This window comes from Ursus americanus, chromosome 25 (assembly GCF_024610735.1).
Source record: "Ursus americanus isolate L20-20 chromosome 25, mUrsAme1.1.p, whole genome shotgun sequence".
Taxonomy (NCBI): domain Eukaryota; kingdom Metazoa; phylum Chordata; class Mammalia; order Carnivora; family Ursidae; genus Ursus; species Ursus americanus.
In genome coordinates, this window is record NC_142151.1 from 13,279,130 (window position 1) to 13,296,363 (window position 17,234).

Below are 17,234 nucleotides of genomic sequence, written 5' to 3' on the forward strand. Positions count from 1 at the left end.
ATAGTTACTAAAACGTATCCCCTGACATTTAGCATAGTACTTGGTATGTGATAGGTACTCAGTAAATATTTAACTAAAATGTATTTGTTGAGTGAACGAATGGAAAGGAACTACTAGGGCATAGGTTGTAGAAATGTGTTTCTAAATCCATGCTCGCTCACCCCCACCTCTTATAAGTGCAAACAGATGCAACTTGATCAAACCACTGGTTTGGTAACTCGCCAAAGGTCCAAACCTTGGACAACATCTCCACCTGGTCAGTGTGAAGAGCTTGCAAACCTAAAGCATTAAGCCATTGTACCTTATTATTCTAGGCCTGATACAGCCGTTCTGGTTTTAACCAATAGCTACTAGGAAGCATACCTTGACTGAGAATACATGTGAACAAAGGTCCTTTGTATGAAACTAACTCTACCAGTTGAATCCAGAGGATGACCTGCCTTTGAATTACAACAATGTTGCAAATACTTAGTTTTAAAGAGTGACTTACCAGGGGCTCCTGGGTGGATCAGTGGCTAGCATCTGCCTTCTCTGCTGAGGTCAAGATCCCAGGGTCCTGGGATCCACCCCCAATCTGGCTCCTGCTCAGTGGGGAGTCTGCTTCTCCCTCCCCCTCTGCCGCTCCCCCTGCTTGTGCTCTCTCACTCTCTCTGTCAAATAAATAAATAAAATCCTTTAAAAAAAAAAAAAAGAGTTTCCAAAGTAAAGGAAACTCCAGAGTGATTCTCATTGGAGTAATTTTCCCATTGCAGCAAAAACCTGCTGTAAACAATACATTTTCTCTCTGCAGATGACATACTTGAGGGTCTAGGTACAGAAAGGTCACGCGCTTTATATCATTTCACAGGATAGTCCCTGCTAGTCACTAAGTAGACCTTCCCTTCACTTAGAAGCTTCAGATTTAGGGTTTTAAACAAAGAACCTGTTACCCTTGAAGTGACATATTACTTTTTCAGTTATGACAGTGAGCAGAGGCCACAGATCAAAATGATGATTCAAATTTCTCTACTGATATGAACTAGGTGTTTAAGTTAGAAATAAAATCTCTTTTCATCTCATTGCCTGAAAAGATTCTTGATCCTCTTTTCCGGATACCTTAGAAGTCCCATTTATGTGGAGGCAGTTCCTTTTTTTTTTTTAAAGCATTTTATTCAGAAAACGTGTATTAAACAGGTGCAGGGGAAATTAAAGACCCATAAGACATTGGCGCTACCTTCTAGATGCTTACAGTGGGGAAGACAATCAAACCAATTGTGTAAAGAACAAATGTAGTGATAGAAAATGCCAAGGAAGTTCTAAAGAGGGACGTATAATCTGGACTTCTGGGAGGAGATGAAAAATTTAATCTTTTTTTTTAAAGATTTTATTTTTTTAGAGCAGTTTTAGGTTCACTGTAAAATTGAGAGGAAGATTCCCGTATACCTCTTGCCCCTACACATGCACAGCCTTCCCTATTAACAACATCCTCCACCAGAGAGGTACATTTCTTGCAACTGATGACCCTATACTGACACATCATCATTACACAAAGTCCATAGTTTACCTTATGTTCACTCTTAGTGTATTACACTCCATGGATTTTGACAAGCGTGTAAGGATGTATATCTATCACTATAAGATCATACAAAGTATTTTCTTTTTTTTAAGATTTTATTTATTCATTTGAGAGAGAGAGAGAGAGACAGAGAGAGAGAGAGAGAGAGCCAGCATGAGCCGCGGAAAGAGGCAGAGAGAGAAGCAGACTCCCCACTGAGCCGGGAGCCTGATGTGGGGATTGATCCCAGGACCTGGAGATCACGACCTGAGCCAAACAGAGAGGCTTAGCTATCTGAACCTCCCAGGCGCCCCCAAGGTATTTTCATTGCCTTTTTTTCTGTGCTCAGCCTATTCATTCCTCCCCCACCACAACCCCTGGCAATCACTGGTCTTTTTATTGCCATAGTTTTGCCTTTTCCAGATGTCCTATAGTTGGAATCATACAGTGTGTAGCCTTTTCAGATTGGCTTCTTTCACTTAGTAAGATGCATTTAAGTTTCCTCCATGTCTTTTCATGCCTTAATAGCTTGTTTCTTTTAAGCATTGAGTAATATTCCATTGTCTGGATGTACTAATTTGTTTATCCATTCACCTACTGAAGGACATCTTGGTTGCTTCTAAGTTTTGGCAATTGTGAATAAAGCTGCCATAAGCATCCATGGGTAGGTTTTGTGTGGACTTAAGTTTTCAACCATAAGTTAACCCTGAAGGATGAAGTTTGGTTAGCTAGAGAGAGAGGAAAAAGGCTGAATATTCCAGACAGAGATAATGGCGTGAGTATTCAGAGAATTGTATCCTGACTGGCACGAAGTTTCCCTGTGTACATAGAGGAATAGAGAGAAAGACCAGGGTCAGAGCAAGACAGTTCTCAGATGCCAAATTTTAAACTGTATCCTGGAGCTATGGGGAGTTATTGAAGGTTTTTATAGGTCCAGAGAATTTATTAATATTCTAAAAATTCTGTCTGCTAGCCACATGCTAGCCACAAGGATGGATTGAAGGAGGTGAAGCCAGAGGCCTTCTGCTTCCCAAGAAATGGAAGAAGTGAGGAGGCCCTGAACAGGGTATGGAGGTTAGAAGAGAAATTAAGGAGAGAGGCTCTCCAGACTTGTGACTGGCTGGATGTGGGGTAGGGGAGAGCAGATTTATGGTGTAGGGTACTGGCTGGCTGGAGTGCCAGGCAATACAGAGATATGGGAGGAGGAGCTAGTCTGGAATTATAGAGGCATAATGAGCTTCAGAAAATTTGAATCCTGGTTTAATTACTTACTAGCTTTGTGATCAAGAATAAATTCCTTCACCTCTATGTAAAATTAAGACACCGTAATCTAATTTATAGGCAGGTCATACAGGGCCAATATTATTGATGCAATTTGGAAGTTTTGGGGTTCGTGAGCAAATGGCCAAGAAAGAATTCTTGAGACCTTTTTGGTGCAAAAAGGTAATTTTATTATAGCGCAGTGACGGGACCCATGGGCAGAAAGAGCTGCACTGGGATTGTGAGGAGTGACTGGTTATATATATTTTTTAATTAGCGGAGGTTAGGGGTAGCGTAAGTCTCTAAGGAATTTGGAAGCAAGGCCTTCAGGACCTTGAGGGTCCAGCTGCTGTTAAGATAAGGTTACTTTTAGTCTTTAATAAGACATAAACATTAAGGCAGCCATGGGTTCCTCTGCATGTTTCAGTTATCTATCAGTGGGCTGCAAGCTGTAAGGAGATTTAATTTAAGCTACAGTTCTCTTGCTTCTGTTTCCCTCATCATTATGAAAGTGCTTTATAAACCCAAAAAGTCCATTCCATTGGGTCTATAAGTCACATAGGTTGCTGTTCATGCGGAAATGATTTTAAAGGCGCTATAAGGCGTCAGTTCCAAATGTCTTCTACCTCTAAAGCCCCTCCAGCAGAACCCTTAAATTATGAATGCCCAGTTAATTTTCTTGCTACCAGACTGTAAGCTTCCTAAGTTTAGGGACCGGGTCTTGCTGGATCGCTTATTCTTAGCCTCTAGCAAATGCCTGGCATCTTATAGGCTATGAGTAAATGTTGACTCAAGGAATGAAGACATTTTGTATTTCTATATCCATTCTCTGATAACAGCTTTATTGAGATATAATTCACATACCATGCAATTCACCTAATTAAATTGTACAATTCAGGGGCGCCTGGGTGGCTCAGTTGGTTAAGCGTCGTCTGTCTTCGGCTCAGGTCATGATCCCAGGGTCCTCGAATGGAGCCCCATGAGGCAGGCATCCTACTCAGCGGGGAGCCTGCTTCTCCCTCTCCTGCCCCTCCCCCCTGCTTGTGCATGCGGGTGTACAGGCTCTCTCTCAGTCTCTTTCAGATAAATAAGTAAAATCTTAAAAAAATAAATTGTACAGTTCAGTGGTTTTTAAAATATTCAGAGTTGTACAACCATCACCACAATAAATTTTGAACATTTTCATCACTCCCAGAAAGAAACCCCTATACCCATTAACAGTTACTCCCCCTTTCTCCCTCCACACCCCTCCTCCTCAGCTTTACGCAACCACTCATCTATTTTTGTGTCTATAGTGCCTCTTCTGGATAGTTCATATAAATGGAATCTATAATATGTGATCTTTCGTTATGGGATCTTTTCCAATAGAATAATGTTTTTAAGGTTTATCCTTGTCGTAGCATGTTTTAGTACTTCATTCTTTGGTGGGAGGCAAATAATATTCTATGGATATACCACATTTTATTTATCTACTCGGTGGGAAAAAAAATTGGTAATGTAGGAGATCTCAGCCACTGTCCCCACAAAAAGATCAACAATTAGACGTTTACCCACAAACAAAAACAGCCCTGGGAGAGTTCTGGCATCCACTTAAGGAGCATCAGCCATACAGGACAACAAAAAAAAACTTGAGAATAATCACACGTGAGGAGGAGGAAGATAGCTTCACTTTGATTGCATCGTCCCATCCTCCAAACCAGCATTGCTCAGCACCAAGAGGAAACCTCCCAGCTAGAAAGAGTTCTCCTTCCCAGGAAAGGAAGAGTAGAGTGAATGACCAGCTTCTCCAGACTCACAGGAAAGTGCACAAAGGTCCCACTTCAGTCTCACCCCACCGGCAAAGCTGAGACATATAGACAGAGACTGCTAGGAACAAGGTCTTCCTTGGTGCCATGCGATGGGAGCAATCATACTTCACAGTGACCTGCTCTGCAGCCAAACTGAGCAGCTTTTACCCCCGAAGGCACCAATAGCAAGCACAATTGCCACGGACCCCTTGCAGATCCTACCAGCTTTTGTCGCACAGGCATTCATATTCACTGACATCAGCCACCTGAGTCCCTCCCTGCTCCTTCCTACCCTCAGCCCAGGCCAGGAACCACAGTGGCTGCCAGCCTAGACCTCTGCAACTGTGCAAGTGCAAGACGCCAGCCTAGAGCTCCGTGGCTGACCTCCACTGTGTGTGTGCACTCAGGGCTAGTCCCCCCAGCTGCACACTTGCACGCCACCTGCCTGATACCCATAAGCAGCCTCCACTGCAGTGCCCGTGCCTGAAAGGAGACGGCATAACCACAGGAGAGCACACTGACAGCCAGGGCCTTTGCAGCTGCTTGTGGGCCTGCATCACTGTCATGGCCTGCATCACTGTGCTTACCGGCAGCCGGACCCTCTGGCTGTGTACCAGCATACCCCTAGCCCTACCCCCGGTCACTAGTCTCCGTGTTATGTGCCTGACAAGATCTAGCAGTCATTGTTAGTGCAGACTGACAGCCAAAGTCCCTGAAGCTGTCATTGAGCATGGAGTTGACATCGACCCTTGCTGCCTGCCCTGGCTTCCACCACTCCATGTATGTCTCAGCTGTTTCCCCACAGCCAAGTGCATATCACCACACACTACCACAAGCCCCTTCAGCTGCCAGCCCCAGGTTCCTAGCTGCTGGACCTAGAGGTGCTGCTTGAGGACCCCAACTGCCCTCGTAGACATTGCAGACCCCCTGTGCTGCTCACCACACGGTCGTCAATGCTGTAGACCCCAGTGGCCTAAGCCAAAGAGACATCATGCCCTCTCCCTTCCAGAGTTGCTGCACCCCCCACACTTGGTACTGTGTACCACTAGAGCCAGGGTCACAGCATGCTCTTAGCAAGCCCCCACCCACAGGTGAAAGTCTTCCTTTATCAAAGTTGGTCCATAAAGTCTGGAGAAGGTGACTGCTTCTTTAAATGTGCAGACACCTATTCAAGGCTACAGGGATGATGAAGAATCAGAGATACATGACTCTAGCAAAAGAATACAGTAAACTTCCAGTAACTAGTCCCAAGGAAATGGAGAGCCAGGAATTGTCCAACTAAGAATTCAAAATAATTGTTCTAAAGATGCTCAGAGAGCAAAAGAACATGAACGGACAATTCAATAGTATCAGAGCAACAATACAAGAACAAAATGAGAAGCTCAACAATGATACAGAAAACATAAAAAAGAACCAAACAAATCCTGGAGCTGAAAAATACAATGACTGAACTGAAAAATTTAGTACAGAGCTACAAGAGCTTAGTTGACCAAACAGAAGTAGGAATCAGTGAGCTAGAAGACAGATCAATTAAAATCACCTAGTCAGAGGAGCAAAAAGAAAAGAAAAAAAAAAAGAATGAAAAGGAATGAAGAAAGTCCCTACGGTACTTACTGGGCCCCATCAAGAGAAACAGTGTACATATCACTGGAGTCCCAGAAAGAGAAAAGAGGAAAAAAAGGGGAGAAAGCATATGTAAGGAAATAATGGCTGAGAACCTCCCACACCTGGGGAGAAATTGGGATATCCAAGATTATGAAGATAATAGGGCAACCCAAGATTTCAATCCAAAACAATCTTTTCCAAGACATGTTACAATGAAAACTATCTAAAATCAAAGACAAAGATAATTTTTAAAGCAGAAAGAGAAACACATTTTTTCTCCTATAAGGTAATGAGATTTCCCAGCAGAGATCTTGCAGGCCAGGAGAGAACAGGATGATAATATTTGTTTATTCTTCAGTTGAGAATGTTTACAATGGTGAGTGTAGAATGAAATGTTCATCCAATGGGAAGCATAAAAAACACGATCACATCAGTGTGAAACACAAAATAAATATACTTTGACGTGGAAAAGAGGGGGCAAGAGCCAGAACATATGTTGTATTCCCCTATTCCCTCCTCTCTTGCCCACGCCCAGAGATGGCAGACATAGGAGAGGAGCCAGGGCTTTCTCCAGGAAGGAATGGTCCCATCAGCCTGGTGGTTTATGGAAGCCTCAGGACTATAGTCAAACACCACCTCCTAGAGCCTACTTGATCTCTCAGGCAGGTTTTAGCTCTTTCCTCATATTCCCACCAAGTACTGAATTTACATTCATTTGCACTTTGCTCATAATATTGCAATGGTGAGTAGAGGAAAGACCATGAATTTGAAGTCAGGCAGTCCTAAATCCTAGTTCCACCACTTACTACCTGGTGACCCTGAGGAAGTTACCCATTTGTGGGCCTCAGGGTTGCTTTGAAAACCAAATACGGTAACATAGGCAAAATGTCTATGATACGGTAGAATAGAAAGGGCTTAATCATACAGTTCATTTGGTATTCCTTCTGAGATTATATTTATAAATATAAAATCTTAGGACATTTGCTTGAAATTTCATGAGGGAAATAATATAAAACAAGTCGCAAAGTTCTGAGAATCCTAAAGCCACCCAACTTCCGTGGTGGCACTGCATTGCTAGGTCTCCATCCTTGATTTGCCCAAAACAGAAGTTCCCATTTTGTATTACTTGTAGTCTACCTTCACCTTTGCTGGTTTCGGAATGGCTTTTGGATAATTGTTAAGGTCCCCAGAAACCGCTCTGGGGCATCCGCTTTCCCCTGAGGGTGCATACACACCATAACATGTGAATCGGTATTTTTTATTTCTTCGTTTTTCTCTCACTTCCAGCTCCTTCCTTCACCATCTATATTTTTTGCATGGTTGTCCACTGCCAAACTCCTAGCTTCTGGAATTGAAACAGAAGATTTGTATGCAGACGTTATGGGTTCTAATCCTCAATCAATCTAGGACCTCTCTCCATCTGTAAACAGGGTTTAAAATTTTGCTCTCTATATAAATACTGAATCACTAGGCTGTGCACCTGAAGCTAATAAAATGTTATACGTCAATTATATCTCAACAAAACAAACAACCTCCCCCTTAATAAAGTTCTAACAATTAAGTGCCAAAATATAGGTAATGCTTAAAGGCGACACATCATTACACTAGGGAAAGCCTTACTCTTTCGGGCGGTCTGGCTTTGAGGCGGTCGGGCCCTTTAAGGCTGCAACCCTAGTCACTCTACCCGCCCTCCCTCGGGCGGGGGCGTAGGGCTCTCCAACCCGGAACTGACGGCCGCGCGCAGCCGGCGCCGCCAATCCGCGTCCCGGAAGGAGCGAGCTTGCGGCGCACGAGCGAGTGAGTGAAAGCGGCGCCGCCCGCCGCCCGCTAGCGCGGATGAAGCCGGGCGTTCTCCACCCCCTCCCTTTAGGGTCCCCCGAAGAAAGCGGGCAAGCTTCGTGCAGCCGCGCTGCGCTTCCTTGCGCGTCTGTTCCCCAAATAAGGGCTCCCGTCCCCCGCCGCCCGCGCACCCGCGTGGGCCGGGCGCGCCGTCTCCCCAGGTCGGCCCTGCAGCGGCGCCCACACTCGGTGTAGCATCCCTGTCCTTGTCCCCGGCCCCTGCCCGGTCGTCCCGCCGCCGGAGCGGTGACCGCCTGGCCCGCCGTTCCTTCGCTGCCACCGCTGCCGGCACCATGGGCAGTGAGCAGAGCTCCGAGGTCGAGAGCCGACCCAACGATCTGAACTCCTCAGGTCGGTGTCCTCTAACTTCCACCCTCCTCCAGCCGGCCCTGTCTGCTTGCTGAGGGGGCTGCTTCCCAGCCTAGTGGGGACTGGGACTGCGGACACGATTGCACAGAGAGCCCTCACCGTGCTCTTTTCTTGAAAAAAGAAAAAAGTCACCGTCTGTCCTAGTCGTCATTCCCCTGATGGGCGTGAGTGCCTGTGACTGCAAGCTAAACCAGCTGTGCGCCCAAGCCTATTATTTATTTTCAAAGCACCTGTTTCTCCCAGCTCCGCCTCCTCTTTACGGGACGACCTAATTAATTTTTGGCGTTAGTACTTAGAACTGACACCGTGAGATTTGGCTCACACAGTGGATGGATCATAGACAGGACCTCTAAGAACATGTTCTTTCTTAAAGTGGGTCTTAGAAGTTCCTTTTCAGAAGGGATGTGTGACAGGTGTACAATCGCTCTGAACCCTGGGGTGCAAACATCTCCAGAAACTGCATTTTCCCTTGAAGAAGTGTCTCGACTCCCTTTCTAATATTATAGCAGTTGGCCAGCTCTGGTTGTTTTTCTCTATTCTTCCCCTGTCCGAATTTAAGATTTCTCCTAGCGTTTCAGATAGGAATGGGAGGATTATTGTGCTAGGAATATAGTAAGCACTCAATAAATAGAACAGCTGATGCTTAATTGAGGATCATAAGCTCCTTTTTGGGGGAGAGGGGCCACAAACCACAGGGCAACTGGGACTGCTGTGGATACACTCGAGTTGCTAATCCAAATTGGATTAAATCTGGAGCCTAAATATAACCTATTACGTTCAGGTGGACAGTCTAATGACTTGATATTTGTATATATTATGAAATTTTAAACCTTGTTTTACAGATGGAAAAAGGGAAGTGCTAGATGGTCTTAGAATCCACAACTGTCTTTAAATACATAGAACTGCTCTCTGCGTGGTAGGATCTGTAATTCAGAAATGTAGAAGCTGACAGATCTAGGGTTATTCCACACTGAAGTGTGTCCTTCAAGACTAGTTCAGACCCTCATACGGGGGCTATATTGGGACAGCTTTTAATGGTGAGCAGCATCTACTAGCTTTGCTACATCCTTCTATTTCCCTGGAAGGCCCAGAATATTTTATCTGTTACAGAAAATACAGTAATAGTTGTTACCCTTTATTTTCTTGCCTCTGTGTCAGTCCAGAAGCATATTTGAGGGGAAGAAGTGTGGCATCTTTTTAATATGCTTGCTCACCTACTGACCAACAGCATGAACTCTAGTACTGTAGCATACTAACCAATAGCAGGTTAGAATTTGCCAATTCCCCTTGTACTAAGTGGTTTACATGCATCTGCATTTAATTCTTACAGCCCCATTTTACAGGTGATAGAGGTTAGCTAGAACCCAGTGAAATCTGTTTTCCGCTGGGTTCTGGGGAAGAAGAAATCACTTAATTTATAGCAGAAAAGATTTCTGGCTTGGGATTTGTGAAATGTTAGGGAAGTTCCAAAAGAGGTTAAGAGGTACTTCTCGAAGAGCAGTAAAAGTAGCAGAGATTTTAAAAGAGTAAATGCCAATCCACAGGAGACTCTAGCCTCCAGGAGGCAGGGCAGTTCCCTGATATCCCAGCGTCAACCTTTGAGACATGACTATGATGAGCTTGCCTTCTAGAGGGTAAACCACTTTAAAGGTTTGTTCTTGTCCTAACCAGGAAGATATTAGAGGAGAGGAGGATATATTGGTCTAGGAAGTTGTTGGTAGTTTGAATCAGTTCCCTACAAATGCTTTACTTACTCTCAAAGGACCTGATATTGAACTGCCTGTCTGGCAGTCCTACAAATTTCTGAATTTGGCCTCAGCCTAGAATGGACCTCCTATTTATTTCTGCCCTTCTTGGACTAATGCTTGTAACGGTAAGGGTGGGGGGGCTGATGCCTCAGGAATAGACCCATCATAGAGGGTTAAGAACCAGGATTTTTTCCCCCACGAGTAAGATGTATTAAATATACCTGGCCTCCTGTGATAAAGTGGCTAGACAGCTTGCAACCTCAGTTTCACAGGATGGGCCACATATACCGATATCCCATAGACCTCCAATTCCTTTCCTGTTTTTCTAGCACTATTGACTTTGGTGGGTCACAGCCAAATTTTACACCCTCATTTTCTCATTGGCAAAATAAGGACAATGTCAGGAAGATCAAAGAAATAAAAATTTAAAACATAATCTACCTATATTTTTGTGTGCTGAATAATAAGATATTTTTAGTTACAAAAGCAACTTCATACATGTTATAGGTTCCTGTAACGTTTGAGGTTTTCTTAAGTAGAAAATAGAGGTCCCTCATGATTCATCTCCCCTTTTCCAGCCCCCACTGCAGGATAGCTACAGTTAGCATTTTTTCGTATAGAAATACTCTTTTTAATGACTGTACTGACAACAGCTTTGGTAAGGCAGGGGGGGCCAACTAACTTGCAGCTCCTGAGAGTGTAACTTATTTGCAGTGACACCTTCTCCAGCAAAGCATAGAGCCAAGATGGACGATATTGTGGTTGTAGCTCCAGGCTCCCAGCCCTCCCGGAATGTCAGCAACGATCCTGATGTCATCAAGTTGCAAGAGATTCCAACCTTCCAGCCGCTTTTGAAAGGTAAGAACTTGGGTTTTTGTCTTATCTGGACCTGCTAGAAAGGTTTGCATAGCTACGCTACTCTCCCCAGATAGCCATGTGCCTTCCCATCTCCTTTAGGTCTTTGCTTAAATGGCATCGTCTTGGTGAAGCTTTCCTTGGCTGCCCTGTATAAAGTGAAACCCTTCTGGCTGTTTTTCTCCATAGTAGTTAATCACCATTGATCTGCATTGTTTACTTATTTGTTTACTCTCTGTTTCCCTGTTAGAATGTGAGCTCTATGATGGTAGGAACTTTCTGTGTTTTGTTCACTATTGAATCGTAGCACTTGGAATAGAGCCTGGTGTCAAGTAGGGACTGAGTAAATGAATGATGTTGGAGCTGGCCTTTACCTGTTATATTTCTATGAAAAGATTTTCACTCTTACTTGTGGTCTGGACTATGGGTTGACTAGTTCAGATCCATAGAGAAAATCTCTATAATCATTGATACACTTATAATTAATCCTGACAACCATTTTGTATGAGAGGAGAGGGTATGTATGAGAGGATTAGCGTATACTGAGGTAGAGTTACCTTTTTTAATTTGTATTATTTAAAGATTTATTTATGTGTTTGAGAGACTGCGAGCGAGTGTGCATGAGCCGCGGTGGGGGGGGGTTGTTGGGCAGAGGGAGAGGGAGAGAAGCAGACTCCTCGAGGAGTGGAGAGCTGGATGCAGGGCTTAATCCTGAGATCATGACCTGAGCCAAAATCAAGAGTCAGATGCTCAACCAGCTTTGCCACCCAGAGTTACCTTTTAATATGAATTTTATTATTCACCTGATAATTTCATTATGTATTTTAATTTTATATTAATATATTTATTTTATGTTATTTTCATATCCCTTAAGTAGTGGCAATGGTTTTCTATTAACGAACGGGGTTTCTACTATAAGAATCCCTCTTTCTGTCTCTTTTCCTCCAAAAGATTAGGAAATATAAATGAACATAGGCCCTGGTTTACTTAACCTGGTACTATATAATATAAAATTTCTGAACATTTATATAGCTATGTTTATTGGAAGGTACCCCCTACACACACACACACACACACACACATACACACACACATACACATGCCATCCTCTTAATCCTTACATTGTTAAGTATGTTTGAATGATTTGTGTCAGATCAGACAGCTGGCAGGTTGAACTTGAACCTTCAGCGCTGATGTCAAATACTAGCTACGCTATTCCTCACTATGCCTAAAAAACAAAAATAACGAATAGTGCTTTATCGATGAGCCATATATCATCTCATTCTTCCCAGCACTTCATCTGCTTTACAGGTGAGGAAATATAAGCTTTCAATCTTTTCCCACAGGCCTCGGTGTTAGACTTTGGGAACTTCTTTGGTTCTTACGTGAAACAACACGTTACATCCTGTTCCCCATCTTAACAGTTTTCATTATTTTGAGAGATAATGTGATTCTCCAGAGAAGCCAATGTTAATGAAATTTCCGTCTCCACGTGTCTTTGTACAATCAGATTAAAAGACAATCAGATGTAATTTATCTGTAGAAACTTAGAGGTGGACACTTGTATTCTGTACTCCAGCCCTTCCGGGCATGCACATAGGACTGCCCACAGGCACACAGGTCGTGCCTCTGCTTCCTGTTAACTATGTCCTCCCAAAGTCTTCTAGTCCTGGGTGAAGGCTTTATGTGACCAATATTTGTCCTCACTTTAGGGAAATACTAAAAACAAGCAAAAACAAAACCCAAGAAAACTCCCAGCATTTTGAGATATATTTAACACTTTCCTGGGTTAGTGTTTCTTTTCCAAGCGTTTGAAATATAATTCTTATTTTATGATAATGAATTGACTAGTAGGGGAAGCATCTAGGAGAAGGCTTGGTGTTCAGGGAACCTAACCTCAGATTTAAAATCATCACCGGGAACCCTAACAGTGAATGATGAACACAGTGCAGTTAATGCAATGCAGTTGGACTTGGTTGCATTGATACCTGGATTTAAATTGGGGCTTGGCTACCCACTGGCTGTGTTGCCCTGGCTTTGTTTTTCCCCTTTGAACCTTGGTTGTTGAGAACATTGAAAATAGGTGTGAGAGAGAGGAAGGCTGCGGAGGGTCAGGTTGCAGTGAAGCAGTGATGTGGGATTTGGCTAAGAAAGGTGGAGAAATTACTTGCTGAGGGTGGCATGAAAAGAGAAATGGCCGCATGTGGCAGGGGCCAGACTGCAAGAAGAAAAAGAAAGCCAGCAAGCATTTAAGTGAGTGCTCGTGTTTCACTGGTGAAGAAGAAACCTACTGATTAGAAAAGACAGGCAAAGGGGACAGTTGGGTGGAAATAATAAGTATAATTATGATAATAGTAGGAGCTAACCCCTCCCCTCCTTCTTGTACCTCTGCATGATGTTGTTATTCTTCCCATTTTATAGATTAAAACATTGAGGCCCAGAGAGCGTGAATGCATTACCTCAAGTCACATGGCTAGAAGCGATAGCCCATTTCAGGATGGCATCGGGACATTGAGTTTTTAACTGTTTTGTACATGGAATAAGACAGTTTCCAATTCTAACAAAGCCAATTATAAAGATCACTGGGCTGTAAAAGAAAATAGGGTGATGGGTGTGAGGTTGTTTGGATTTTGAGGTGCAGCATTTGTTGCAGAGCCTCCTGCTTTGACATTGTTCTGCCTGGTAATTTAAAGCCCCGCCGTCTGCCTGCTGGGCTGCTGGAGGGGCCACTCATCACTGTTGCCTTTATACTCTAATCTCTTTTTTCACTCTTTACTGCTTTCAGGATGAGGCTATTTCTCAAAGTAGTAAAAAGGCCACACAGTGAGGGCTGTACCCCCCAGGTTTGATTTCAGAAAGCTTTTTATTCAAGTTAATGACAGTTTATTCTTTCAAAACAATATATTCAAGTATTACACAGAGTTCACTATTGTTCCATAATGTCATGTGATGTAGTGCTAATGCTGGTGGGTGATCTGCAGAGGCAGGGGCTGGGCGAGTTTAGGGGCTATTCGTATGACTGAGGTAATGTTTGCATTTTTAATAAGCAGATTCTTTCCTTGGTCTTAACCCTTTTGGATAAATATGCCAGAGTATAATTTATGCTCTATATTGGTGCCAAATATCTGTTCCTCTTTTTATTTAAGCCAAAAGCATTTCTATTTTTCATAGCAGTCTCTGAATTAGCAATTTATTTTGAAGTGTGAAGCATTTACTAGAAGATGAAAAGTTAAAAAATTACAAGTAGAAATAAATGGCCACATCAGAACACAAAAGCAAAATGTAGATTTGATGCAAATCAGATTCCCAGGGTTAAACAAGCCCTATAAATCTCTTAAAACTCAACCACTTGTATTTTTTAATGAATCGCATGATTTTTTTGTCTATCTATAGAAATGAAGTATTCGTAAGAGAAATGCAAAATTGAAAAGTTATATAATTTTTCTGTTCACTCCTAATGATGAATATATGCATGCGCACACACACACACACACACACACACACAACATATATGACCTTCTTTACAACGGACCTATCATTTTTGTTACTGACTTTGGATACAACATAAGATTGTCTTGCTGCCTAAGGAAGAAACTGTCCTTCTTACTGGCAAAGAAAGTCAGACATATACAGTGTAGATGCTTAAGTAATGCTAAGCAGTTTTGTTGGGAGTTCTGTGGTTGGTAAGAACATGATGAGTGTGAAGTAGATTTTGACAGTGAAAAAAGAGCCTGGGCCTTTTCTTGGTGGAGCAGAATCTCATGGAACAGCGGTGAAGGCTCTCAAATGACATAGAACATTGAGAATTAGTGCATGAGGCTGGAGCTGGGAAGGAATGAATCCATGGAAAAGGGTAGTGAGGAGAACATGAGGGAGCTACATTTCAAATGACGAGTTTATTCACATCTTTCTCACCCACTCATCTCTTAGCCAGACAAATAAAATAAAGGTAGAGAGTCTTCGCATTCATCAGACACCTGTCTCTGCCAGCTGTCAGACTTTAGCTCTGTTTTGGAAATGGGATGCCAAAGGAGGGGAAGAGAGAATGGATTAGAGCTTGGTCCTCTTTGAATGGCGTAACGGTGACCTCTAGCTAGGGTTGATCCTGAGAGTCTGTTTCCCCCCCCCCAAATACTATATTTGAAAAGTTGATGATGTATTCCTGATTACCTCGTAGGTTATTTGTGTATGTAAAACCTCTTCAGTTAACCTTTTATTTTATTTTATTTTTTTAAGATTTTATTTATTTATTCAACAGAGATAGAGACAGCCAGCGAGAGAGGGAACACAAGCAGGGGGAGTGGGAGAGGAAGAAGCAGGCTCATAGCGGAGGAGCCTGATGTGGGGCTCGATCCCACAACGCCGGGATCACGCCCTGAGCCGAAGGCAGACGCTTAACCGCTGTGCCACCCAGGCGCCCCTTCAGTTAACCTTTTAAACATGACTGTTAACCAGCAAGTGTCAGCCTTACTCAGAAGAGCTGGAAGTACTAGGCGAATGATCCCTTTAAACCAATTGAGAAGACAGAGCCATTTAACAAGAGCAGCCTCACTTTCCCCTCACTTCAGTGCGTCTGCGCGTGCATCCGTTCTTGTTTCTCTCCATCAAATCTCAGAGCAGGTATGTCGATGCCTTTCTCTGAAACTTAATGCCTTTCCATTTCACTTTCTTCTCCATTTGCCAGGACTTTGCTTCTGTACTCTCCTTGTCTTTAGCATCTAGCTTAGTGAGCCTCTTTCCTCTTGTGCCAATATATAGATCTTCCCATCTTTTTTTAAAAAAGATTTTATTTATTGAGAGAGTGAGTGAGTGCGTGAGCGGAAGGAGAGCCAGAGGGAGAGAGATGATCTCAAGCTGACTTGGACTCCATGCTGGAGCCCTGATGCAGAGCTCCATCTCAGGACCCTGGATCATGACCTGCGCCAAAGTCAAGAGTCAGATGCTCAACCGACTGAGCCAGCCAGGCGCCCCAAAGATCTTCCCATCTTTTTTTTTTTTTTTTTTTTTAAAGATTTTATTTATTTATTCGACAGAGAGAGAGACAGCCAGCGAGAGAGGGAACACAAGCAGGGGGAGTGGGAGAGGAAGAAGCAGGCTCATAGCGGAGGAGCCTGATGTGGGGCTCGATCCCACAACGCCGGGATCACGCCCTGAGCCGAAGGCAGACGCTTAACCGCTGTGCCACCCAGGCGCCCCTTCAGTTAACCTTTTAAACATGACTGTTAACCAGCAAGTGTCAGCCTTACTCAGAAGAGCTGGAAGTACTAGACGAATGATCCCTTTAAACCAATTGAGAAGACCGAGCCATTTAACAAGAGCAGCCTCACTTTCCCCTCACTTCAGTGCGTCTGCGCGTGCATCCGTTCTTGTTTCTCTCCATCAAATCTCAGAGCAGGTATGTCGATGCCTTTCTCTGAAACTTAATGCCTTTCCATTTCACTTTCTTCTCCATTTGCCAGGACTTTGCTTCTGTACTCTCCTTGTCTTTAGCATCTAGCTTAGTGAGCCTCTTTCCTCTTGTGCCAATATATAGATCTTCCCATCTTTTTTTAAAAAAGATTTTATTTATTGAGAGAGTGAGTGAGTGCGTGAGCGGAAGGAGAGCCAGAGGGAGAGAGATGATCTCAAGCTGACTTGGACTCCATGCTGGAGCCCTGATGCAGAGCTCCATCTCAGGACCCTGGATCATGACCTGCGCCAAAGTCAAGAGTCAGATGCTCAACCGACTGAGCCAGCCAGGCGCCCCAAAGATCTTCCCATCTTTTTTTTTTTTTTTTTTAAAGATTTTATTTATTTATTCGACAGAGAGAGAGACAGCCAGCGAGAGAGGGAACACAAGCAGGGGGAGTGGGAGAGGAAGAAGCAGGCTCATAGCGGAGGAGCCTGATGTGGGGCTTGATCCCAGAACGCCGGGATCACGCCCTGAGCTGAAGGCAGACACTTAACCGCTGCGCCACCCGGGCGCCCCAAGATCTTCCCATCTTTTAAATGGAAAAGACAAAAATACCTTCTTTTGATTCCATTGCCCCTCCTGCTACCATGCTTTCTCTTCTTATCTCTGCTGCCAGATTCACTGACTTTGTGGCCACTACACGATGTCACCACGTCCTTTCTACTTTTTCCAATCTTGAGGTTCTATGGTCTGGCTCTCACATATATTGTTTTGTTAACATTTGTTTTGGAGGGTTATATTGAAGTGGTCTTTTTTCATGCTCAAAGTTTTTCTCAGTCTACATT

General features: G+C 43.6%; 1 protein-coding gene across 1 annotated transcript in view; it reads left to right on the top strand.

Moving 5' to 3' along the window:
* Positions 1-7,941: 7,941 nt before the first annotated feature.
* Positions 7,942-17,234, top strand: part of BORCS5 (BLOC-1 related complex subunit 5) — a 92,870-nt gene continuing 83,577 nt past the window's right edge. The window contains exons 1-2 of the mRNA XM_045781438.2: positions 7,942-8,376; positions 10,857-11,000. Of these exons, the coding sequence (XP_045637394.1) occupies positions 8,319-8,376; positions 10,857-11,000 (202 nt within the window). The 5' untranslated portion in view covers positions 7,942-8,318. The remainder of the gene's footprint in view (positions 8,377-10,856; positions 11,001-17,234) is intronic.